Source organism: Macaca thibetana, chromosome 14 (genome assembly GCF_024542745.1).
Source record: "Macaca thibetana thibetana isolate TM-01 chromosome 14, ASM2454274v1, whole genome shotgun sequence".
Taxonomy (NCBI): Eukaryota; Metazoa; Chordata; class Mammalia; order Primates; family Cercopithecidae; genus Macaca; species Macaca thibetana.
The window spans coordinates 34,305,624-34,331,312 of record NC_065591.1 but is presented as its reverse complement, the minus strand read 5'-3'; the positions used below and the strand labels follow the sequence as shown (position 1 = coordinate 34,331,312).

The window sequence follows — 25,689 nt, the reverse complement described above, 5'->3', positions numbered from 1 at the left end:
CTATTAACTAATACTTACTGATAATAAGGACCTCATCATTGGTGTGTTCTTCTAAGTACCCATGTAGTGAGGGTCACCAAGAGCCAGGGTGATGGGTAGTGATGGGTGATGGGAACAGCAGAAAACAAAGAATAAAAGGACTGGCGCCTCATCCATAATGTAGGATGGTGCAGGGGGAATATTTGTGGCTTCCCTCAGAACAGTGCTAGGCATCCTAATAAATCCTGTCTCCCTACCTTTTGGTCTCTATTTCTATCCTTTTGTCCTTTCTGGGCAAAATGTAAAGATACAATCGCAACTGTTTTGAAGTTTTTGGTTTGCCTACATTACATATAACATAGTAATAATAATTTTATGGTGACTTCTTAAAAGAAAATATCTACTATTACTAATATAGGAATGCCAGGCAATTCATTACCTAATCTTTTAGTTTCCTTTAGAGTGATAACAATGTTCTTTGGAATCTCCCAAAAATTATATCTTTGCTAATATATACCTACCTACAAAAACAGGCTTTAAATTCATCAGGGTATTTAGGATAAAGAACTAGAGTTCATTCAATAACAAATATATGTCCTTTTCAATTTCTGTCATTTATCAAAGAAAATCACCAAGGAATAGACAAGATAATAACTCTAGAAAATATTTACTTATTACTAAAGAAAAGAAACTACAAACCATATAATTACTATTAATAAAACATTACGTTTTAAATAATTTGAAAAATAGGAAATCAGTGGAGCTTCACTTTCCTCAGGGTTCATACTAGGGGAATACCTTCAAATGAGGCTCTCGGTATTTCTGCAAATAAGCCCCCTGGATAAGGTTCAAGATTAACTGAAATACGATTGAATTCTCCAGAGCAAATAGTGTTAACACGAGGTTCCAGGACATAAATATATAAATTTAACTTCCATAACATGGAGTAGAAATGCTTGGGGAGGATAATTATTAAAGGTCATTCTGATGGGATATAAGCTCTTCGAAGAGAAGACCGAATGCTTTAATTCTTCAAAAACTTGATGGAAAAGAAAGTATCACACATACCTTTTGGGGTTTTGAAACCATGTCCCATGGACACACAGATGACCATATCTCGCTCTATGTCGTCCCAGGACTGAATTGGCTCTCCATCGGGGGTGTACAGTGCTCTAGCTGGGTGGGTCATTTTGAGACGAGAGGAGCAGTCTTGCAGCAGCTGAGACACAGAGGAACAGCCACATTTGAATATGGAATGACACAATATGATCATGTATCAAAGAACCAACTCTTCTAAGAGAACTGTTATCCCAGTTTGATTATTTGCCCACTGATAGTTAAACATAGGTGTAGAAGGGATGGGAAGAAGGGTTCCCTAAAGTGCTTAAACAATGAGGAGCTTCAGGACTCTCCAGTGAAGCTTACCTTGTAGTTCCATATTTTTTCATGGAAGAAAACTACTCGCTATTTAAGAAATTTCTAAATATGATAAAAACTGGATTGAAAATCTAGACTTCTCAAAATAGCTAAAAACAATTTTTTTAATGACCAAGGAACTAGAATATCAAAAGGTGAGGAGACCCAGGCTCTGGCCTCTTTGTTACTTCAGACAGGTAACTTTGCTTCAAAAGAGTCTCCTCAATGATAAAATGAAAATTTTGGTCTAAGACTTCACTGGCTCTATGATACTATGATTAAAAAGTCTTTTGTTTTCAACTGACACATTTTAAAGCTTCCTAGAGAGGCCTTATTAAACTTCTCTCAATTTGTCTTGAATACTTACTCGTAAAAACACATGTAGAGATACAGTGTCAATGGTACTAGAAAGATTAGTCAACATGCTGCCAGACCCTTGAGGGCAATTCCATTAAAATGTGAATAAAACTTTAAGACAAAATAATAAAAGCAAGCAGGAAGAAAGTGAGAGGTTTCGACACACCTGCCTGTATGGCTTTCACCTATTAGAGGGCCAAAAGCCTGTTCCCCCAAAATGCAGGTACCAAGTTCACATCACCCCTCCAAATGACCATCAATACTTCTGTTTATAGATCTGTTTAGAGGCTATAACTCACAACAAGGCAGAATGGCAGGGGTTGGGGACGGGCATGTTATGACGCCTTGCATCTGGCAACTGCATCAGTAATATGAGCCAAGACAAGAAGAGTGATGGAGTGATGAAATTCAAAAAGTGCAGCTTTTCACCCAGTATTTTGAGTAAGGGACAAATGGATTGAATTTAATAATAATTGAAATTATCCAAAAATATATTCCCCTCTATAGAATAAGATAGTCAGAGAGGACCAACAGGAGAGTAGTCTTAAATGCAGCCTTACTCCTGCCAGATACCATGCAGTCAGAAGCAATTTGATTAAATACTCTGCATACAAACCAATCCTTCAACTTAAGTGTTGAGGGAGGATTCTGACAGCTCCCAAGCAGATGTCTAGGGTGACCAAAGAGAACTAACCTATTCTGTTATCAAAAGATCTCTGCTTGTACAAGGAAATATAAATAGAAAAATCAACAATAGCAACAATGTAAAGCTTATGAAAATACCGTACAACATAAAAAAGGGTACATTGTACTCAAGGTGAAAATTTGAAAAAAATTTACAGCAGGAGTACATTTTCAAAATATCTGTGTTGTGTTCCCCCCAAATTCAAAAAATATGACTTCCATAAATATACACACAGATACACACAGAAATGAGCCACCATAGCTTAAAGGAAAGGAGCATTGCTGAGATACAGGAGAGATGCTGAGGCTGCTGATAACAGTAACATTGACTAAAACATACTGACACATTTCTAGGGACTGTGTATTTTTCTTTCTTCTTTTTCTTTTTCTTTTTCTTTTTTTTTTTTTTGAGACGGAGTCTCGCTCTGTCACCCAGGCTGGAGTGCAGTGGCCGGATCTCAGCTCACAGCAAGCTCTGCCTCGCAGGTTCACGCCATTCTCCCGCCTCAGCCTCCCGAGTAACTGGGACTACAGGCGCCCGCCACCTCGCCCGGCTAGTTTTTTGTACTTTTTTGTAGAGACGGGGTTTCACCGTGTTAGCCAGGATGGTCTCGATCTCCTGACCTTGTGATCCACCCGTCTCGGCCTCCCAAAGTGCTGGGATTACAGGCTTGAGCCACTGTGCCCGGCCTGGGACTGTGTATTTTTCTAAAAGTTCTCAAAAACAATCTAATTTTGTTTTGTGGAAATAATTATTGTCCCCCTTTTGTTGATGAGAAAAATGGAGAACAAAGAGGTTAAATATAATAACCAAAGTTGTATAGCTGCTAGTGAGAGAAGAAATAGGGTTTCAAGTGATGTTGGAGAGAGAGCTGAATGACAAGAGGAGAGAAGGTAAGAAAGAAAAAAGACTCAATATTACAGAAATTTAAATCAGTATTAGGGCAGACTAGGTGGAGAAGATCTCACAGGATACGGAGAAAGGAAAAGAGATAAAGTATATGAGAGAAAAAAATATTTAGAATGTCAAGACATTAGATATTATACCTATACATTATTGGCATTACTGGAGAAGAATCTAGAATACATTAACCTTAAGCAGTTATCAAAAAATAGAAGAAAACTTTCCTGTTCCAAATAAAGATCCATGTCTTCAGATAAAGTAGGCTGACCTAGGATAAGGCAAAGTTTATGAACAATATTGTTTCCGTAATCAGTTCCTTCCAGTGGGTTCTTGGTCTCGCTGACTTCAAGAATGAAGCTGTGGACCCTCACGGTGAGTGTTACAGTTCTTAAAGATGGTGTGTCTGGAGTTCATTCCTTCAGATGTTCAGATGTGTCCAGAGTTTCTTCCTTCTGGTGGTCTTGCTGACTTCAGGAGTGAAGCCGCAGACCTTTGCAATGAGTGTTACATATCTTAAAGGTGGCACGTCAGGAGTTGTTTGTTCCTCTTGCTGGGTCGTGGTCTGGCTGACTTTGGTAGTGAAGCTGCAGAACTCCACAGTGAGTGTTATAGCTCATAAAGGTAATGCAGCCCCAAAGAATGACCAACAGCAAGATTTACTGTGAAGAGCAAAAGAACAAAGCTTCCACAGTGTGGAAGGAGATCCCAGTGGGTTGCCGCTGCTGGCTGGGGTGACCAGCTTTTGTTCCCTTATTTGGCCCCACCCACCTCCTGCTGATTGGTCCATTTTATAGAATGCTGATTGGTCCGTTTTTACAGAGTGCTGATTGGTGCACTTATAAACCTTTAGCTAGACACAGAGTGCTGATTGGTGCATTTTTACAGAGTGCTGATTGGTGCATTTACAGTCTTTTAGCTAGACACGGCGCTGATTGGTGCATTTACAATCCTTTAGACACAGAGTGCTGATTGGTGCATTTTTACAGAGTGCTGATTGGTGCATTTACAAACCTTTAGCTAGACACAGAACACTGATTGGTGCATTTACAATCCTTTAGCTAGACAGAAAAGTTCTCCAGGTCCCCACTTGACCCAGGAAGTCGAGCTGGCTTCAACTCTCAATATGACTAAAATTTAAATATTACAGAGCAAAAAGTATGGATTTCAAGCATGGGAGAAAAATTCAGTTATATTTACACTTTGTTTTCTGTAACACTGAATACCAAAGAAAGTGAAGCAAAATCTATGAAGTTATGAAGTTTTTAGGGGAAAAGATTTTAACATAAGAATTCTATATCCAGCCAAGTTACAATTTATGATTAAAAGAAACAAATGATGTCATCCTGTAAACAAAACCTCAGAAGACATATCACACACAAATATTTCAGATTATTAAGAAATGAATCAAATTTCTTGACTATGGGAAAGTCATAATATAAAATGACTAATGTTAAGCATTAAGACTATCAGAACATGATACACCTCCTACAAAAGTAATCAGAAAATAAATGAATTAAAACTTTTAAAATAAGTCTTCATAGAGAAAAAAAAAAAAAAATATGTGAAACGACCAAAAAAGGCGGTGGGCAGGAAAAAGAAAACCAAAGTATTCTTTCTCATCTTTTTTTTTTTTTTTTTTTTTCTGAGACAGGGTCTCACTCTGTCTCCTAGGCTGGAGTGCAGTGGCATGATCGGGGTTTGCAATGAAGCCTCGACTTCCCTAGGCTCAGGTGATCCTTCCACCTCAGTCTCCCGAGTATCTGGGACTACAGGCGTGCACCACCACGTCCAGCTAATTTTTGTTTTTGTAGAGACAGGGTTTCACAATGTTACTGAGGCTGGTCTCAAACTCTTGGGTTCAATCAATCCTCCCACCTCAGCCTCCCACAGTGTTGAGATTACAGGCATGGGCCAATACACTCGGCCTTCTTTCTTATCATTCATGCAGACAAAAGATGTTGCTTTCTTCTTTTGTGGTTGTTAAGAATTTTTTTTAATGATTATAAGCAATGCAATAAAACATAAAATCAGATTAAGAGAAACAGTTATTTTAAAGGAGTAAGCAAAATCACCATCATGTGAATTTAATATGACTTCATTCTTAGAAAACTTACGTGAATCAAATGAGAAATTAACAAAAATAAAAGCACTTAACAAAGCGTCCAAATACAAAATAAATGTTAAAACATTAATAGTTTATCTGTTCACTGAAAATAGGCATTTTGAAAATACAGTGGGGGGAAATCTATCCCCAAAACAAAATCAACTAGAAATAACAATTATTTAAAAATCTAAGACCCTTGTAAAAAAAAAAAAGCCATAAAATTTTGCTGATGGACAGGAAAAAAAACTTACACATAAATCTTTTTTACGTATATTAAGTATATTTTAATATATGTAAAAAATACATAAATAAAAATACCACAGCCTAGTTGTAGAAATTGAATAATGTAGAAGGTTTACATTCTTAGGAAATTAATAGTCTAATACAACTTCAGTCAAAATCCTATAGGATGATTTTATGGTATTGAACTGTAATTCCAAATTTCATCTTTAAAAATCAACAGGCAAGAATATTCAAGTAAAATCTGACAACGAAGTGCAACAATGGGCAACTTCTTTTAGATATTAAAATATAAATATATATAATTTAAAAAGTAATACATACTTTATATAATTTAAAAGCAGAAGCTAGTATATGTAAGATTTTAGCACAGCATTGGTATTCCAACTTAGAGGGGAGGGAAAAAAAAGATTAGTCAGTGAACAGAGCTGAGATAATTTTAAGCAAACAAATAAAGCAGAGAAAATTGCTTCACTCAAATTTTACACCAGAAAAAGGAAAAAAAGGAAAAGAGAAAAATAAAACTTTAAAAAAATTAGATGAAAAAGCAGGTGAATCTTTATATGACCTCAGGATGATAAATATGAACATTAAGAGCAATGAACAAACTTATAAAATGTATTACTTTCTATACATTAAAAAACTCCATAGACACAATAGTAAATTGGAAATTTCTTACAATAAATCTGATAAAGTTACATGTAATACCCTTACTACTTAATAAAAAGCTTTTATCAATATGAAAAATATATATAATAGAAAAATAGCAAAAGACGTAGGGAACTCAGAGATAACCAATAAGTGATAACATAAAACAAATAAAAATCACCTCAATGAGTAATTAAAAATATATAAATTGAAATATGGGTATAACATTTTTCTTCTGTCGAACCTGTAAATATGTTTTTAAATCACTGGATTTTGTTGCAGTGTTGTTGATATCTTCATGTATGCAACAGGTGGATGAGAATTCTCAATATCTACTTATGGGAGTATAAACTCCTGAAACATTCCTAGAAAACACTTTGGTGATAGGTATCAAAATTCTTAGGCATGTTTATTAACATGACCTAGCAATCCCTCTAGGAAATTATTTAAGGAAAATAATCAGAAAATAAATATAGATTGATGTATCAATATGTTCATTGCAGCACTCTTTATAATAGCAAAAAATGAAGAACAACCAAACTGGCAAATAATAGAAAACTGGATGAATAAATAATACATCAATTTGATAGAAGGTTATGATACCATTGAAAATAATGTTTTTAAAGAATGTTAAATTGGCCAGGCATGGTGGCTCATGCCTGTAATCCCAGCACTTTGGGAGGCCGAGGCGGGCGGATCACGAAGTCAGGAGATGGAGACCATCCTGGCTAACATGGTGAAACCCCGTCTCTACTAAAAATTACAAAAAAATTAGCCGGGCGTGGTAGCGGGTGCCTGTAGTCCCAGCTACTTGGGAGGCTGAGGCAGGAGAATGGCGTGAACCCGGGAGGTGGAGCTTGCAGTGAGCCGAGATCGCACCACTACACTCCAGCCTGGGCAACACGGCGAGACTCCATCTCAAAAAAAAAAAAAAAAAAAGAATGTTAAATTATATGGGGGGAAAAGTCACAATAAGTGAATAGAGCAGCTTGTAAAACTGTATATACATGTGATCTACTATGATCACAAAGGCAAAAAGAATTATCATTGTTTAGAAATATATACACTAAAATTGTAATAACTGGTTATTTGTGGATGATATAATTTTCATGTTCTTCTTGGTGCTTTTATCCTTTTTCTAATTTTAATACAATGACTACATGCTGTTTCCTAATTAGAAAACAGAATAAATGTTATTAATAAAAAATTCATAGAGATTATTTTCAAAAAGAGATTGCGGTAGATACATATGGTTTTATTTTATTATTTTTCTAAATTTTCTATAATAATAGTCACTACTTCTTCTCAGGCTGTTACAGACTGGGTGGCTTAAACAATGGGAATTTATTTCTTGCAGTTCTGGAGTCTGGGAAGTCCAAGATCAAGGTGCCAGCAGATTCAGCTCCTGGTGAAGACTTGCTTTTTAACTTGTAGACAGCCATCTCCTTGTTGTGTCCTGACATAGCAGAGAGAAAGAGGTCTCTCTCTCTTCCTCTTCTTATAAGGCCACTAATTCTACTGGATTAATGCCCCACCCTTAAGACCTCATTTAACTTAATTACCAACTAAAGGCCTTATCTCCAAATATAGTCACATTGGGGTTTGTGTCTTCAACATAAATTTGGGGGCACAATTCAATCCATAGCAGTCACTGTTTTTTTTTTTTTTTTTCTACTCTAAGGAAACCAAAGGGTATGGCAGTTGAGTTTCTATCTGGAGTGGGAAAAATGAGGAGCTATCCTAGAAATATATAGAGATAGGTATCTGAGAGAAATTTGTGTAGTTTCAAAAGATCCCAGAAAGATGTATTTCTTATATTTTTCTTTACCACTAAAATGTCACTGTTCTGTAGAGATCATGTTTTCTACTTACAAACAGAAAAAATATATACAAATAATTTAACTAAAACATACTTTAAAGGCAAGATATAAATTCAATCTATGGTTATTTTACTTGATTTCTCCTAAGACATATTTATATGTAAAGTCAATAAATTTAGCAAAAAACAATTTTTTAATATGAAAATAAAGCATTTTATCTGCTGTAACTGATGAAATGCTGCTCCTTGAAGGAGATAATGACACATCATGCATGGAAGACATAGACTAAGCTCTGACTCAAGAATGACTTGTACTCATGTTCAATATTTTATCTTTATTCTCTCTGATAATATATTTTCAATGACTTTTTCCCTTTATTTTGGTTAACATTAAAAAGATCTGTAAGGCATGACAACAGCTCCTTTAAGGGGAAGATAAGATGTCTTTCAACTTCTACTTGCGACACTGTGACACTGTGATGCTTTAGGCACTAAAGCAGGGTTAGGAATGCTTTTTAAATTCAAATTGGTTTCTTTTAACAGATCAACATAATGTGTGCTGTAAGATGTATGTAGCCTAACATTAACTTTGAGGTCTAAAGTGTTCAAGCCAGATTCCTTAGTAGACCAACTATGTTGGCATTGAAGTGTTCTGAAATCTACCTTGATGTTTAGAAGGAAGGTATTTGTTATTCTTCTAGGATCTACTTTTTAAACTTTTCATGCCCTGTGGTTGCCAATTCTACATATACTAGTCCACTAGAAATAAGTATGTTAAACAGAAGCAACTTAATGTAACTCTCCACAGGGCTTATTTCTCAAAGAAAAGTATTGTTTGGCCAGGTGTGGTGGCTCATGCCTGCAATCCCAACAGTTTGGGAGGCCAAGGCGGGTGGATCACTTGAGGTCAGGAGTTAGAGACCAGCCTGACCAACACGGTGAAACCTCATCTCTACTATAAATACAAAATTAGCCAGGCGTTATGGTGCAAGCATGTAGTCCCAGCTACTTGGGAAGCAGGAGAATCACTTGAACCCAGGAGGTGGAGATTGCAGTGAGCTGAGATCATGATATTGCACTGTAGCCTGGGCAACAAGAGCAAAACTCCATCAAGAAAGAAGGAAAGAAGGAAAGAAGGAAAGGAAGGAAGAAGAAGAAAGGAAGGAAGGAAGGAAGGAAAGAAGGAAGGAACGAAGGAAGGAAGGAAAGAAGGGAGGGGGAGGGAGGGAGGGAGGAAGGGAAGGAGGGAGGGAAGGAGGGAGAGAAGAAAGGAAGGAAGGAGAAAGAGAGAGAGAGAAAGAGAGAAAGAAAGAAAGAAAAAGAAAGAAAGAGAAAGAGAAAAAATTGTTTAGAGGAGCAAAATTACAAGCCTACCTAAGCATCTTGTAAAGCTGTTCAAAAAGTAACTCAGTGAGGCTTGTGCATGGAAATGTAGTGCCCAAGTCACATTCTGCCCTAAAAGAATGTAACAAATACAGATGAGTTAAAAAGAAAAAAGTAGACATTTTCAGTACAATTAGGTTCTAAGATATCTAGTCATATTACGACCTTTAAAGACATTCTTAGGCTGGGCGTGGTGGCCCACACCTGTAATCCCAGCACTTTGGGAGGCCAAGGCGGGTGGATCACCTGAGGTCGGGAGTTCGAGACCAGCCTGACCAATGTGGAGAAACCCCATCTCTACTAAAAATACAAAATTAGCCGGGCGTGGTGGCGCATGCCTATAATCCCAGCTACTCTGGAGGCTGAGGCAGGAAAATCGCTTGAACCCAGGAGGCGGAGGTTGTAGTGAGCTGAGATCATGCCATTGCACTGCAGCCTGGGCAACAAAAGCAAAACTCCATCTCAAAAACAAACAAACAAAAAAACAAAACAAAGACATTCTTAATTCTGTTTTTCAAATGTATCTAAACTTACTGAAGTATCCTCTTTAAAGTGTATACTGTAAGTTAAATGTTTTTGCAATAACAAAGTTCAGGATGAAGAAACACTGTTCCATAATAATTGCTCACCCACAGTCTGTTTTCTGAGTTTCGTTTTCATAGACCAGGTCTCCTCAGGTGGGGCACATGGGCATCATAGAACTATTGCATGCTCCCTGTGGGCATGAGGTACTTGCCTATCCGAATCAGAAAGACCTCTTTTTCATTCCTTTAGCTTCTGCTCATGCATTCAGAACCATTCCTGGGCCAAGGAAGAACACTCTGATTTCGAGATTCTGTAGAATCAGAGAGCTGCCGCAGGAATGGGAGAAGACAAACGCTTCAGGACCATAGAAGGAGGGGCACAGGCAATCATAAATCAGAGAAAGATGCTGGTCCTGCAGAAAGAGCCACTAACCCTGGAGAGAGAGCTGCCTTGGTACACTGATGACTGATGAGCCGACAAGAGTTGGAGACGAGAGTAAGTCTAGCAATGTTCAAAGAGTGGGTGGGAAGAACACGGCTAAATCATCCAGAATAGCCACAGCAGTGAAAGCAGTTGAGAGAAAGTCCACATTGGATGGGATTCAAATACCATCTGGGGGTTTCATTATAGAAGGTAGAGAGAAGCACTTTGAAATGTGCTCTGTTTCTCATTCTTCCAGCAAAAGTCTCAAACACTGAAACTCTGAGCTTCTTTGGAGTCAGTGTCATTAGCCAGACACCCCAGTGAAATCCAAACCCTACCCTTCCTGCTGCCTGTTCATTTCTCACACACAGTCCATCCTCCAGAGGCATTTTATACAGCCTGATAGTGTTAAAGGATACATTCCTAACTGATGACAAAGAATCGCATGCAAGCCCCTAAAGACAAAAATACACAGCATGAAAAAGAAAAAGGAAGAGATTAAAAGTTTCTAGATATTCTCTAAGTGTCCTTTTACACATGTAGGCCACATTAATCTTCCCAAAACATTGATTTCGCCATTCCATTTCTTTATTTACAGGCAAGTAGTGGTTTAAGTAGTTGAGTTTAGGATAGTGTTATGGACTAAACTGTGTCCACTCCAAATTCATGTTTAAGCCCTAACCGCTACTGTGACTATATTCGAAGATAGAGCCTTTAAGGAGGTAATTAAGGATAAATAAAACCATAAGGGTGGAGCCCTATTCCAGTGAGACTGGTTTCTTTATATACAAGAAAAAGAAGAGCCACCAGAGTCCTTTCTCTCTCCACACACACACAAAGGAAAGAATATGTGTGAGCACAGCAAGGAGGTGGCTGTCTGTAAGCCAAAAAGGGAGGCTTCACCAGAAACCAATCCGGCTGGCACCTTGATCTTGGACATCCAGCCTCCAGAACTGTGAGAAAATCAACTTCTGTTGTTTCTGCTGTTTAATACTCAGTCTATAGTATTTTGTTATGGCTGACTGAGAAAATTAATACCTATGTATATGGGGTCTACCATATGCTTTTAAACAATCTCTCTGGTCACATCTATCTCTTCCAATTTCTCTGTCCATGGGGCACCTATTTAATATACTTTGTGAATTCTAACACCTATATTTGGATGGGTGCCCCTCATCCTTTTTAATGCTTTTTCTGCTTAAGCTGTTGAATCTCCTCCATTTCTCAAGTTCCATCAGAGTTCCTTATTGATTCCTCTGTAAAGCCTTGTCTGTCACCCTAGGTGGGCACTGTGCTCCCTTTTCTCAACTGAGATTCCTGCCTTCACTGCTAATTTTACATTTATCACATTCTATTGGTACTTCTCTCAGAGGAATATCAGCTTCCCTATCATACAACTTTTCCTTATTAAAAAAATCTGGACTCACCATAAAAAATATAGAACACATAGGAAAACATACAAGAAAGAAAAATAAAGGTCTCCCATAATATGGCCATCTAATAAAATCATTCCAGTCTTTTTTCTATATCTGTGCATATATATGTGCAGAACTTAACTCCACATGCTTTACATAATGCTTCTTTCACTAAGTATATCTTGAACTTTTATTATTATTTCAAAAAGGTAATTTTGAGTTACTGTATTTCATCCTATGTATTATAATTCATTTAATCATCTCCCCATTGATGAGGTTTTGAATTATTAATAATCTAGCTCTATTAGAAATAGGCTTGTAATAAATATTCTTAATAAATAATTGTTGCCTAGGTTCATGAAAATATCCTTGGGATCAAGTTCTGCAAATATACTTTCTTATGCTATGTACAGCCAAATTGTCTTCCAAAGAGTTTTACTTCCAGAGTGCCCATTTCTCTACATTCCCAAGTAAACCTTAGATATATTTTCTAAAACTCTGTCAATCTGACGTATTAATTTAAGGAGACCACAGACTCCACTGCTACTTACTACTATGGATGTTAAGCTGTCAATTATATAGCACTATTAAGTTTACAAAAATATTTCCACAGACATAAATTAGAAAAATAATTTACAGCATCTAGCATAGGGCTGTTCATATATAAAGCTCATAAAAAATTATATGATCATGGAATAAGAGTTATGAAATGCCTTTTATATGCTACACGAGAGTCACATAAATCAAAAAGTCATCCCCCGGTTAGATATAGATATAAGTAATCTTCATCAAAGTTATTGTAAGCTTTTTCTACCCTGAATCTGATAGGCTATCTTTCCCCATTGTCTCAGCTCTACCCTTTACCCATTTATTAATCATTGCATATTCTCTCAGAAATTTATCAGTTCTAGGTGCAGTACTTAAGTGCATTTTAACGTTTAGCATCTATAACATGAACCCTGATTTTTTAAGAAACCAGCAGGGAAAGACATTTCAGCTTTGTTATAGTGCTTTTTCTAGGTAGCTCTCTTCTGAAAAAGCTTTCACTATCTTTTTAAAAAATCACTTTCCTTTTTCCCCTACATGTATGAAGATCCTTTACTTATGTTCCTAATTTGGGGTATCCATTTTCACATTTTAATCTCTTATTTCTCAAGTACAACAAATTGTTTGTCAACTTCTGATATGAAGTTGCTCTCACCATTCTTAGTCAAACTCCCTGTCAGAGAAGAGTGGTCTCCCTTACACTTTGAAACTGGATTAATGTCCAGGGGCAGAACCATCTCAGGTGGCCCTGCTACTCTATGTGCTCTCACCAGCCTCCATGAACTTCTCCAAGCCAGTCTATTATACTATCTTGCCTATCCACATCCCCCACCACCACCGACATCTCTACATGACTTTCACTTGTCCCAGAAAAATTCATGAAAACATTTCACAAAATAAAAAAGACAAACTACTATTTAAGACATCATTGCAACAGATAAGACTTTTAGAAAGATTACCCAAATTCATTTATTATGTGCCTAAAGTCTTCATTTAAAGATTAAGAAAAAAATGTCAGAATTGTATCCCTGACTGAAATTACAAACCAAGAATGAACTGTTACTCCTCTTTCCTTAGTCAATATTTTAACTTTGTGAAGTGAGAATTCTAACAGCTCTAGGACTCTGGGTAGTAAGAGCATGATAGGCTTTCTCTAATGAGTATCATTGTTTTTCTTGGATAGAACATATCTAGTAAATGATTCATGATGGGTGAAAAAAGTCACTCTTGTGAACTGGATTTACAACGGATGAAGACCCATGCCACTGCACTCCAGCATGGGTGACAGAGCAAGACTCTGTCTCAAATAAATAAATAATAATAATAATAAAATAAAATGAATGAAGAAAATTGCTTTAAAGTTTAGATTTTACTCTTTGGTAGGAGTGGGTTGAACTGGCACAGTTCTCTGCTGGACGAGTGTCATATTCAGATTCACATCTATGTCAGACACATTGAACTTCACATTTTCACACATATAAGCTCATTCAATCATGAGATCAATCCTACGAGGAAAGTGCTGTTACTATTTTATGGACAAGAAGATGAGGTTCATAGAAGTAATTTGCTTGACCAAACAATCTAGAAATATCAGAGCTGGGATTTGAACTCAGGCCTATGAAACACTCTTTTCACACTAGATTTACCTCTGAAACAGTTTTGCCCCAGGCATAAGTGCCATCTTCAGGTCTGCCTCCATTTAGATAAATCCACACTCGTTTTGTGTTGGGCTGCTTATACAGGCTGCTCGGCTTGACTGCTATAGGTTTAGTTGCAGTTGGATAATTTCTTTTGGATTCCATTGCTCGGATTTCAGAAAGGTGTGCCTGTCAAGAAAAACCCAGAGAATGTTGTGTTTAGAGAACTGTCTGTATAGTGTTTGTGAAGAATGTGATAAAATCCAGAAATATCTTGTAATTAATAAATTATATGGAAAAAATTTTAGGAAGTAACTATTAAGCACATTAGCCTCTCTTGTCACTGACACTAGTAAATCTCCCTTGCTTCAATGAAACACTAAAGGCAAGAGCAATCATTAGAATAATAATAATAAGGCAATCATTTTGGCAAAGCACTTAACTTTCATTTATAATGTGAAGAAATGAAGAGAGAAGTATTTTTGGACTTTTGCATGATGTTTCCCCTATTGAGAGATTTCTCTGCATCTAACGAATGAGTTTTTTTATTAGAATCACATTATTTCCTCTAACCAATAAATGCATACAAGAGTATACGTGAGTGTTGTTTCTTACTTACTGTCTTTTAAAATACAGCAGCCACCCTTATACTTTGCCAGATCCCTGCCAGGCAGCTTTTTATTCTACCTCAAGCATGTCCTAGTTCAATGCTTTGCATTCATTCCCTGGTCAGTGATTTATCCTTCTTAGCTTGGCACGAAGTCATATTTCTAGGGATGTCAATTCCTTTTGTTCTAGTAACCTTGACTTGGGCACGTGCCTAAGATTTAGACTGAACACATTTCACGAATTTGAGAAATCTTATTAAATAGGAATATATCATTTTGATGAAAAACTTCACAAAGCAAAAAAGTTTTCCCTGGTCTCTCTCCCTGGTTCCCTCTCAACAGCTGACCTTTATCTTTTCGACTTTTTTATGTCTGGCAATCCTGACTGATTAACCAATTGGACTGAAACCACTTTTTTAATTCTTCACTTGTGAATGTCTCCGTTGCAATTAGTATTTTGCTCCTTGCTCTTTTTACATATTGAGACATGCCCTTAGGAGTAATGAGCAATGAAGCCAGAAGGCTCGACTTGACTACAATTATTACATTTACCTTTGTACATATCCACTGGGCCTTTTTCTCTTCTTTGCTAAGGTCATAATTTCTGGTCTCCATTCAAACAAAACAGACCCTCATATGAGCTGGCTGTCTTTTAGACAGCTACTCTTCAAATGCCAACTCAATGCTTGGCATATGCTTATGTGGTCATAACTGATCAGATGCTGAGAATATATTAACAGTATCATTTTAAAATTCAATATTGTACTTTTAAATACTCATAAAAAGGGCAGCGTCTTTAATATCCAGAATCCCAAAGAACATACCTCTGTATGTCTTAAAAGTTTCATGAGTTTAATTTCCTCTTGAGTCTGTTCGGTCCAGCCTCCTTCAACCACCACAGGCTGCACAGGGCTTTTGGTAGGAACCATGGTGGCTGGCTGACATGCCGCTACTCGCCGCCCTGAGGAAACAAGTCCTAGAAATTTTGTTTCTGATGATAGGCTTTCAGATTTCAAATAAATTGATTTGGCTTTCTACGTATAAATCATTCCACACAGGAGCATAGGCTAAAATACTAAATGTATCATAAAAGCAAAGATGCCTAAGGTAATAATATCTAACAATACCTCTTCATATGGGAGCTTTAGACTTTAAATAGCCAGGATTCACATACGTACTCTACAGATAGAAGAGGAAGATAACATGCTGATTTCCACACTGGCCCCAGCCTTGCATCCATGATATGGTTCAGCGGTAATTTAGTCAAATAGAATTCATGACCTTGTATAGCCCCTATCATCCTTCCAGTATTGGAACATATGTTTTGTTCTCTTTACTAATAATAAGCCTTTCCCCCACAATTAGTTTAGCAGCCTGGGGATTAAGTATTTCTAAAATAATATTAACCCAAGAGACAGGAATCTTTTTTTCCATCTAATAATACCCTGCGAGCACGATTAGTTTCTGACACCTCTGCTGTGCCCTTTATGCTGTTAGGAAGTTGTAGTAAGAGAAAATATTTATTAGAATACTGTATTCTAAAGAATCACAGGCATAATTTAATAAGTGTGGTGATTCCAATTTATGTGTTCTTTCCACTAGACCACTTAAAATAGTTATAAAACAGGTTTAAAAAGTCACACTTATGAAATTGTTTTCTTTTTGTGTTGAAGATATAATCAGCCCGCATTTCATATTGATCTCTAAACTTATTAAGTAAAAATAATGCTTTCTCTTGTATCTTCTTTCCAAAAACCTACATTAAGCAACAGCCGTGGGTGAGGCATTGTGTTGGATAATGCAAGCACAAACATGTTGGAGAATAAGTTCCTGCCTCAAGTTTGGTTGGGAAGGCAGACATCAAGGAAATGATTACACCAATAGTGGATTGTAATTGGGTTGCACCAGGAAAGCACAAGAGCTATAACAGCTCCTAACAGGAGTTGCTAACCTAGTCTGAGGCACCACAGAAGGCTTCTTAGAGAGAGTAACAGTTAGGTTCATAAAACAATTGAATTACTAAAATGAAGTTGAGTCTTAATTTTGTTGCCAACATAATTTTAATGTGAAGATTTTCAGACCATGACTCAAACGAAACTGAAAATAATCTGGTACTTATAGAGTATAAAGCACTTGTGCTCTTCTAGCTCAAGTTTATGGAAAGAGATCCAGCATAAAAATAAATGGCAACAATGACTTTTCAGGGAAACCAGAATGCTATGTCTCTCATAAGGATTCATATGCAATTTATGGATGTGAAGAAAACATAATTGAATCAATCAATGAGTTACAGTGACAATGCCATTAAGCAATGCACTTTTGAGAAGACTATGGTGGCACCTCACAAATACATAACACAAATTTATACTAAATATAGTTTTTACCCAACTCTATTTATAGAATGCAGATAACATTAATTTATGGCCCACACATTTTTATAAATAACATTTCAACAAATATTTTATTTAGAATACATTTTGAACAATACAATTTTGCTCATCTACAGAGAGTTCAGCAACAGTTTATAATTTATACTGTTGAGAGCTAGGGATTGAGTATAGAAAACAGGAAAAAACATTATGCATTTTTTGTCAACTTGCTTCTAATGGTCTTAAGGAAATGAATGCATTTGTGCTATCATTTTCATGAAGAGACAATGTCATCACAAAAGATTTTAGTTTGGGGAAAGGTTTTTATGATAACTATTATTTACATAGGTATGAATAACATAAATTGAAACCAAGCAATAATGTATTGAATGAATTATTTTGTATTTTCTTATTACATTTTCCCATATATCCTATTTTATTTCACATGAGATCAGGGGATAGTAATTATAATCGCTAACTATTAATGAGACATGCCTCTTCCCTAGTCCTATTGTTTCATTTTGAGGATGGAGCCCCACTGATACTGCAGATTATTTTTCTGATTGGAAATTGGGAAAAATAAGCTGGGGATTCTCAGCCCATTGTTTCTCTTAGAAACTAGAGAACACAAGTGCTTTGCTCTTCTTTCATGGGATGAGTCTTGCCCAGACAGCTCTCCCCATTCCCTGTCTTATTGGGAGGCCCACCCTTATTCAGAATCACCTGTGTCTGCAAGGGTAAGCCCACCCAATCTAGGGTTTCAGTTAGCAGACTTATTTCACTTTCACACTAAATTAAATGCTCCAACATTGCTTTTACATGTAACATTGATAATTTAGCCTGATCTGCCATTCCTGAGTTTTATTTATTTATCAGTTTTATAAAACCCCAATTGGGTAAATGAGTTGCCTTTTCAGGAATCCTTACACCAATATTTATTGAGTATTTATTATATACTAACCATGTAGTAAAGATTTGACATGTGTTACTTAATCGTGAAAACCCAACAAAGTAATTACTAGTATTGTGATTAATATTAGCAATGTTCATGCTTACCAATGAAATGTAAAATCAGCTTAGCACAGTGTTTTGTACATAGCATATGCTCAATAAATGCTTCTTGCAATTACCAGTGGCTATGATAACATAGAATAGCTGATTTAACAACTATTCATACCTCCTGTTTTAGCCAACCCTGAAGAAGCTCACAATCTTATAGACCTTGCAGTTAACTAAGACTTGTTCTTATTTATCCTTATAATCTCACCAGCTAGAAAAAGGCCTTCATGAGGGTAAATGTTTTATAAGCATGTGTTGAATTTATATTTAATAGCAGAAAACATACCACTTTGTCAATAGAGACAAGATTTATGTTAGCATTAAATTATAAGAGAAACCACATCAATAGATCCCTCCAGAATGGACATCACTGACAAAATACAGAGTTTTAAACAGTGGTATTGTAGTTGATGACAAATTAACTTAAAATTTTTAAAATACTTGGCCGGGCACAGTTGCTCACGCCTGTAATCCCAGCACTTTGGGAGGCTGAGGTGGGCGAATCATGAGGTCAGGAGATGGAGACCATCCTGGCTAACACGGTGAAACCCTGTCTCTACGAAAAATACAAAAAAATTAGCTGGGCGTGGTGGCGGGCGCCCGTAGTCTCAGCTACTCGGGAGGCTGAGGCAGGAGAATGGCGTGAACCTGGGAGGTGGAGCTTGCAGTGAACTGTGATGGCGCCACTGCACTCTAGCCTGGGCGACAGAGCAAGACTTCATCTCAAAAAAAAAAAAAAAAAGATACTTAATTGTAATAAAAACTGAAGACAATATAAAATCAGAATTTAATAAAGGCAGCCATACCAGGTGCTATTTTCAGCATTTAAGCTGATGCAGGAATAGAGCTTAGGAAACTCCCTGCAGCGAATGGTTGCAATTTCATTTATTCTTTAAATCAGTCATTCTACAACTATTCAGAGAACAAATGAGAACGGTATAGAATGTATAATCTAACATAGGAAAGACTGTCACATAAACAGGTAATCATAATAATGTGATGATGACTATTGGAGGGAAGTTCAGAATGTGATAAACCACATTACCCTAGGCTTGGAATGCTGAGGAAGGCTTACAGGAAGAAGTAACAAGTAACCTTAAAAACACAGAATGAGTAGGAGCAACCTAAGAGGACAGCAGAGGGAAAACTTTTAAGTATAGGGAACTAAAATGTGCCAAAGCTCAGAGTTAAGAGAGTGCATGGTATGTCTGGGGAGCTAAAAGAAAGTTAAAATGTATGAAATGTAGTGGGCAAGAAGAAATAGGAACTTACAGAGAACAAGATTATATAAAGGGCCATGCTAAGGAGTTTCAAGGCTTTGTCCTAAAGATAATAGGAAACCTTGCAAGATTTTGTGCCTGGAGTATCATAATACCTTTGCATTTTTTCGTGATAACTTCAACTTCAGAATGTCACCATTATTTATAGAATGGAAACCGTTGTCAAGATGGAAGCAGGGAGACCAGTTAGAAAACTGTTTCAATGGTCCAAGGAATATATAGATGATGGTAGCTTGAACTTGGATAATGATATATAGACTGAGAGAGTGACATTCATTTGAGATCAACTTAACAGATTCAAAGTAACAAGGCTTACTGAATATTTGGTTGGGGAAGGTGAGAGAGAGGGAGATTCCAAGAATGACTTCCAGGTTTTTGGGGAGGAACACCTGGGTGGATGGTAGTAGAACCCACTACTAGTTGAAACAAAGGAGGCATTGGTGTTGGGGTAATATGACAGTTGTAGTTCTGGACACGTCCATGGAACATTCAAGTGAAAATGTCTAATAGTAGGAGTGGTAGAAGTTAGTAGTAGTAATTATTTTCACTTACACCCAATTCTTCTTTTTGGTAACAGCTGGTAATAGCCATTTCAAACCACAGTTCAGTCTAATGCAGTTAGGACTAGTTCTGCTGTTTAGTGAAGCAAGATTCATATGCTTTTAATACAAGACAGCATCAGGAGTTGAAATTCTGCTGTGGCAGTTACTGAGTTTGAAATCTGTTCCTTCCTAGACTCAAGTCCATAGTACACTGTTTCTCCCCAAAGAACCATTTGTATCTCAAGTCCTGGGAATAGTATAAGGTCAGAAACCTAAGATTCTGTGTTAAAGAGAATAGAAGGAGGAGACCAATAATTGATCACTTGGACTGTGATTAGCATGTCTCATGCTGTGTAAAAAGGAGTCATTTTAAGTTACTGACACTGACTTCTGAAGATTTTAGTACTTCCTCATTCAGACTACTTAAAAAAAAAAAAAAAATTCTTCCCTAGCAATACCCAAGGAATGACAGCAAGGTTTGTTTAAAGATTAATTCCAAAGCCCACAAAATGTCCATTGAGAGATTATTTCAAAACAACGGGACAGTTTCTCTTGCCCAGGTACTTTCCTAATTTTTAAAACATATGCAGAAGTCATTTGGTATTCATTTTAATATAAAATTTACAGATATAAAATCAGACCAAAAATACATTATTAGGTTTTAGACTTTGCTCAAATGATTTATGTAAAACAATATTTATATAATGCTCCTTATTTAAACACTTGGTATCTAATGGTAGAAAATAACCATTAGCAATTTGAGGTTACATTTTGAATTAAATATGGTTATGCTTGGTATAGTTCATACTGACCTTTTAACTGTCTCATTTTGTGTCTCATGGTATCTAGATCAGCCAGAATTCTGTCCTTTTTCAGCCAGTTCTGTTTCTCTAATTTTTCTGCTTTCTGCAAAGCTAGAATAATACAAATACAAGATACTTTATCAACAGTAATTTATCATGCACACCAATAATTTATAAAGAACTTTCTGCTCAAAGAAATAGATTCAATTAGAAACAAGTAATTAAAAGGTAAGGGTCATTAAAAGAAACCTCATTTGAAAGATGACAGGGCTTAAGGCATTTCTTTATGGAATGGAGGGGTAAAAAAAAGAAGAGCAACGATGCTGTTTTATTATATAGATTTACCATATGCAATAGCCATATTTCATTTTCCACTTCCACAAACTATTTGGAGGTGATGAAAGCCTGGCTTGGAACCATTCATTTTTTAAACATCCACCTACTGCCTAAAGGGTGCAATTCTTAAAAATGAAAATGTGCAGACAGGTCGTCCTCCATGTGAATTAAACTCATTTGTTATTTTCTAATGTATACCATTATTCTCAGTCTTACAGACCAAGGATCTCTTTATCAACTAAATTAGACATTTTTCCATGCAGAATACTCCATTCCAGTAAGAAAAAAACAGGCAAATGTGCAAATACAAGAGTATAGCTATCCTTGTGCACATATTAATTGATGAACCTTCTGTTCTTTGTGCAAATTTGATGTTATTATGTTGATATTATACCCATTTAATTCATTTTCTTATGATGGCATAAAATGTATTTCTCTCTCCCTTCATACACTTGCTTGAAAGAAAGCAAAAACAAAAAACTTACCATTTGGAGGTAGAAATGGTTCACCAGAAGATACCCAGATGGCAATAGGATTTCTGAGGATGAGGGTAAGCAAAGACTTATCTATACCATCCAAACTATCAGATGTCACAGATTTTGGAAATAATCTGTTTTTCACTTTCATTCTTAGATTTTCTGGTGGAAAAATGACACATTTATCATTGTTCAATGAATAATGAATAAATTTGCTTTCTGAATTTGTTTATTCAAAATATTTTATTATTCATTAATAATTTGATTAAACAAGCAATGCCAAAATCAAAGACTAATGCATAAATTTGGTCAGAAACTTCATATACAACAACAAAAAAAGCTAATAAGATTGTAAATATGCTTTAATTTCTTTCTTACACATCACCTAGTTCTGAAAGAAATTTGAGGTGGCTTACCAAAATACCTACTCCAAAATGGAAAAAATAGAGATAAAAAATCAAGCACAGGGGAAAGGAGTATAGGAATAGACTAAAGCCAGGGATAAAGTACCTTAGTGTTCTTATATTTTAAATGAATAATAATATCTCATTCTGCTGTTTCTTTTTTTTTAAAAGAACAAAGTAATATGCTTAGAAGAAATAGTGTTTGGCCTGTTTACTCTGATAGGCATCAAATAGATGTTAGATATTATTTTTACTGTTAAACAGAAATAAATACCCTGTTTTTACTGGCTAGGATAAAGCAAAATTTTGGCTCTGAGTTTCCTAATGGCCAAAGCAAAGAGAAAAACACAATTTCCAGCTTCATATGGCCCACATATAGTGAGAAATTCCATAGAAAATGCACTTTTCTTCGTTCTGAGATCTGAGAAAAATTCATTTAAGGGTCCTCATAAAGAGGCTATTTGCGATATAGCTAACAGTACCTTGCAATAGAAAATTAATATATATTGAGAACTTACTATATACTGGGTATTTTATTAAGGCCTTTACATATATCATCTCATGTGATTCTAAAAATGATACTCTAAGACTCTGAGTTAGGGCTTATTATCAGTCTTCTTTTACAGATATGGTAACTGAGCTTTAGTGACATAGCTGGGTGGTGGCAGAGTAAGGATTAGAATCCAGGCCATCTGCCAATGAAGGCTGTGCTCTTAACCACTGCCTGCATAGTAAGCACCATGTTGAATTCTGACCAACAGCTGTTTCTTTAAAGTTCCTTAATGCAAACTGATGGCATAACACCAAGCCACAATTCCATAAAGGGAGCAGTCTACTGATGGCCTTGCCTGATTTAAGCATACCCTTTAGAATATAGGGAGGAAGGGACGGAATCAAAAGAATGCCTTTTTGATAGTCCTACATTAATAATATTACTGCAACCAGGCTTTTAATAAGAATTTAAAGAATAGTGTTTTAAATTATAATTTTATAAAACCTGAAGTTCAGATATTCTATATGCCAAATAAAGGCAGAAATATATGCTTCAGCAATCAGCTAGGCATTAAATGTTCACATAATTATTTCTTAAAACTCGTTTGAAGACGAAATAAGTAATATCCTATACACAAAAGTGATAAGTAATTTCACTGAATGTTTGGTAAATATCAACCAGGCACTGTTCTAAGTTATATATGTGCATGTGTATATATAAATACACATATGAATATATATTCATATTTATGCGGACAAAACGAATATATTAATGATGATCAAATGAATACAGATATTGAAAATATATATATATACACGTATATATGTGTTCAAGTGAAAATATAGATATATAGATATATTTGCTATGGTTTGAATGTGTGCTTTCCAAAATTCTAGTGTTAAAAATTAATGGTCAATGTAATGATATTAAGAGAGATAGAGACTTTAAGAGGTGATTAGATCATAAGGGCTTCTCTTCTTGTGAATAGAATTAAGACCCTTATAAAAGAGGCTTCGCACAGTGCTGGGCTCTTTTGCCCTTTCTGCTTTCCATTGTGTGAGGACAAAACGTTATTCCCCTCTGGAGAACGTAACCCTCGCCAGACAACCAGATCTACCAATGTCTTGCTCTTAGACTTCGCAGCCTCCCGAATTGTGAGAAATAAAGTTCTGTTCTTTATAAATTAACCAGCCTGTGGTATTCTGTTACAGCAACACTAGTGGACTAAGACAATGTAATCTATGTAATGGAGACATATTAAATATATATATATATCTATATCCATGAAGTAATTGACTATTTTACAAATAGTAAAATATGTAAATTTTATGTAAGAAACTTAAAATAGTAAAATATAGTTTAAAATGTATCCTAACATTATAAATAAGAAAACTGGAATACAAGAGTAGTTAAACAACTTACCCAAGGCCATTGAGCTAGCAAGTGACAAAGCTGGGATTTGAACCCTGGTATTCTGGCTCCAAAACCCAAGTTCTTAACTTCTAAATTATGCCTCTCAATACAACTGTGGAGATCTCATACTGAGAAAACTACTGAATCACTACTACCAAGACTTGCTTTTTTTTAGCAGACTGTTGTTTGGGACACACACAGTCACTGCCCTCAAACTGCAAATAGTCTAATAAGACACACACAGCTATAAACAGACCGTTACCATGCAATGTACCCAAAAATACAATAGATGGACATTGACTGGAGCTTCTGGGAGATAGTAAAGAGTGGAGAAGACAGAGCCAGGGAAGGGGAGTTGAATGACGGCAGAAGCACAGAGAGATAGAGAGGACACCTTCCCTTCTAATAGTAGCAAGAGATTTCCATTGATCCGGCCCCCATTTCTCAAGTGGTCTCCAGTTGGTTTTGGTTCTTAGTAAGAACAAAAAATGATTATGTTCCATAATGTAGCTGAACTGTCAAACATATTTTATTAATTATACGTAATTTATTTATTGTTTCAGTGCTAAAATCAAAATTTGCATTAATTTTTAATTTTTCTTATAATTCTGCAAGGTAAAAGCAACATGAGAATTTCATTGACACTCTTTGGGTCACAAAAGTAGCTTCCTATGATTTTGAAATTCTGGAAGAAGTGACTAAATGAAATAATCATGTTTAACATTTTTATGATCAAGCATAAATAGAATCAGCTAAATGCTGTAGATTGTAGCCAACCTTCCATACTTTCAACAATTATCTGTTCTTTTCCAACAGGAGCTGCATCTTGCTTTTGTTTCTCAGAGTCTCTCTGGAGAAAGGAGTCATCTAGAGCCCATAAAACCAAATCACGCAAGGTAAAGATTGGAGTTCCATCTTTGGTATATACTTTGGAGGCTGCTCTGGCAAGCCCGAGTTTTTCCGTGCATTCTGTAAGAAGCTAGATAACACAGGCAGTAAGAATCTGACAGGCAAAAGTGATAGAGTTGGGAATAATCATTAAAAGCTTGTCATTCTAAAAATCTGAAAAAAAAAATTGAATTTGAGAAAATAGAAAGCTGAATTACTACTGATGTTGATCTTTGATCAGAGATTATTTTCCATATTAGATTGTTCTACCTAATTTCACAACAGTAGTCCAATCCAGCTGTAAATTTCCTAGCTCCAAAAATTTAACATGGCAGCTGACATATATTAATACATTTTAGCATCAGAGTATCTTCTAAGAAATGTTCAACTTAAAAATCCACTTTCAAATTTGTTGCTTTATAAGTTATACAACTGTTGTAATACTTCATACTGATAAACCGCTTCAAAATAAATAAGTAGTTAACCTTCAAACCAAGAACTGACAGGTATTATTACCTCCATTGTGCAGATGGAAAAACAGGATGAAAGATTAAAATTTTTGCCCAAGACCATAAAAGCCAGCTGTGGATCCCTGGGTGAATCTTGGAGTTGCTAACTTCTGTATTTCGCTTAGTCTATTGAATAACAATATCTTAATTTAAAAACATATTTTCAACCAAAGAGGTGAGGGAATAGATATGTGTGCTTGCAAGGAAGTCTGCAGGGTAACTCCATATCATATCAAACATCACTTGTAAAATACATTGTTAAAGGCATTGGCCAGAGTGAATAGTCAAGATAATCACCAAGTAGTGCAAGGACAAAGCTTGGTTTGGGCCTTCTAGCTTCTCCTCTCTTCCTATGACTATGAGGAGCAGCCCCCAAGGCAGACCACATAGGTGCTCCTAACACAGCCCCCGCTTCCCCAATTTGAAAGT

At 36.1% G+C, this 25,689-nt stretch overlaps 2 protein-coding genes across 6 annotated transcripts in view; one reads left to right on the top strand and one right to left on the bottom strand.

Moving 5' to 3' along the window:
* The window catches only part of DNAJC24 (DnaJ heat shock protein family (Hsp40) member C24), a 940,502-nt gene that overhangs the window by 404,933 nt on the left and 509,880 nt on the right, over positions 1 to 25,689 (top strand). The window lies entirely within an intron of this gene.
* The window catches only part of LOC126936347 (doublecortin domain-containing protein 1), a 404,995-nt gene that overhangs the window by 15,934 nt on the left and 363,372 nt on the right, over positions 1 to 25,689 (bottom strand). For 3 of the 5 annotated variants that reach the window (XM_050759019.1, XM_050759020.1, XM_050759021.1), the window contains 2 exons: positions 24,641 to 24,842; positions 23,320 to 24,334 (listed from right to left, as the gene is read on the bottom strand). In XM_050759019.1, coding sequence (XP_050614976.1) covers positions 24,108 to 24,334; positions 24,641 to 24,842 — 429 coding nt within the window. In that variant the 3' untranslated portion in view covers positions 23,320 to 24,107. Of the gene's footprint in view, positions 1 to 1,047; positions 1,199 to 14,089; positions 14,270 to 15,512; positions 15,650 to 20,750; positions 20,853 to 21,562; positions 21,716 to 23,319; positions 24,335 to 24,640; positions 24,843 to 25,689 lie in introns of those variants that run through there. The other 2 variants (XM_050759023.1, XM_050759018.1) reach the window with 2 other exon arrangements.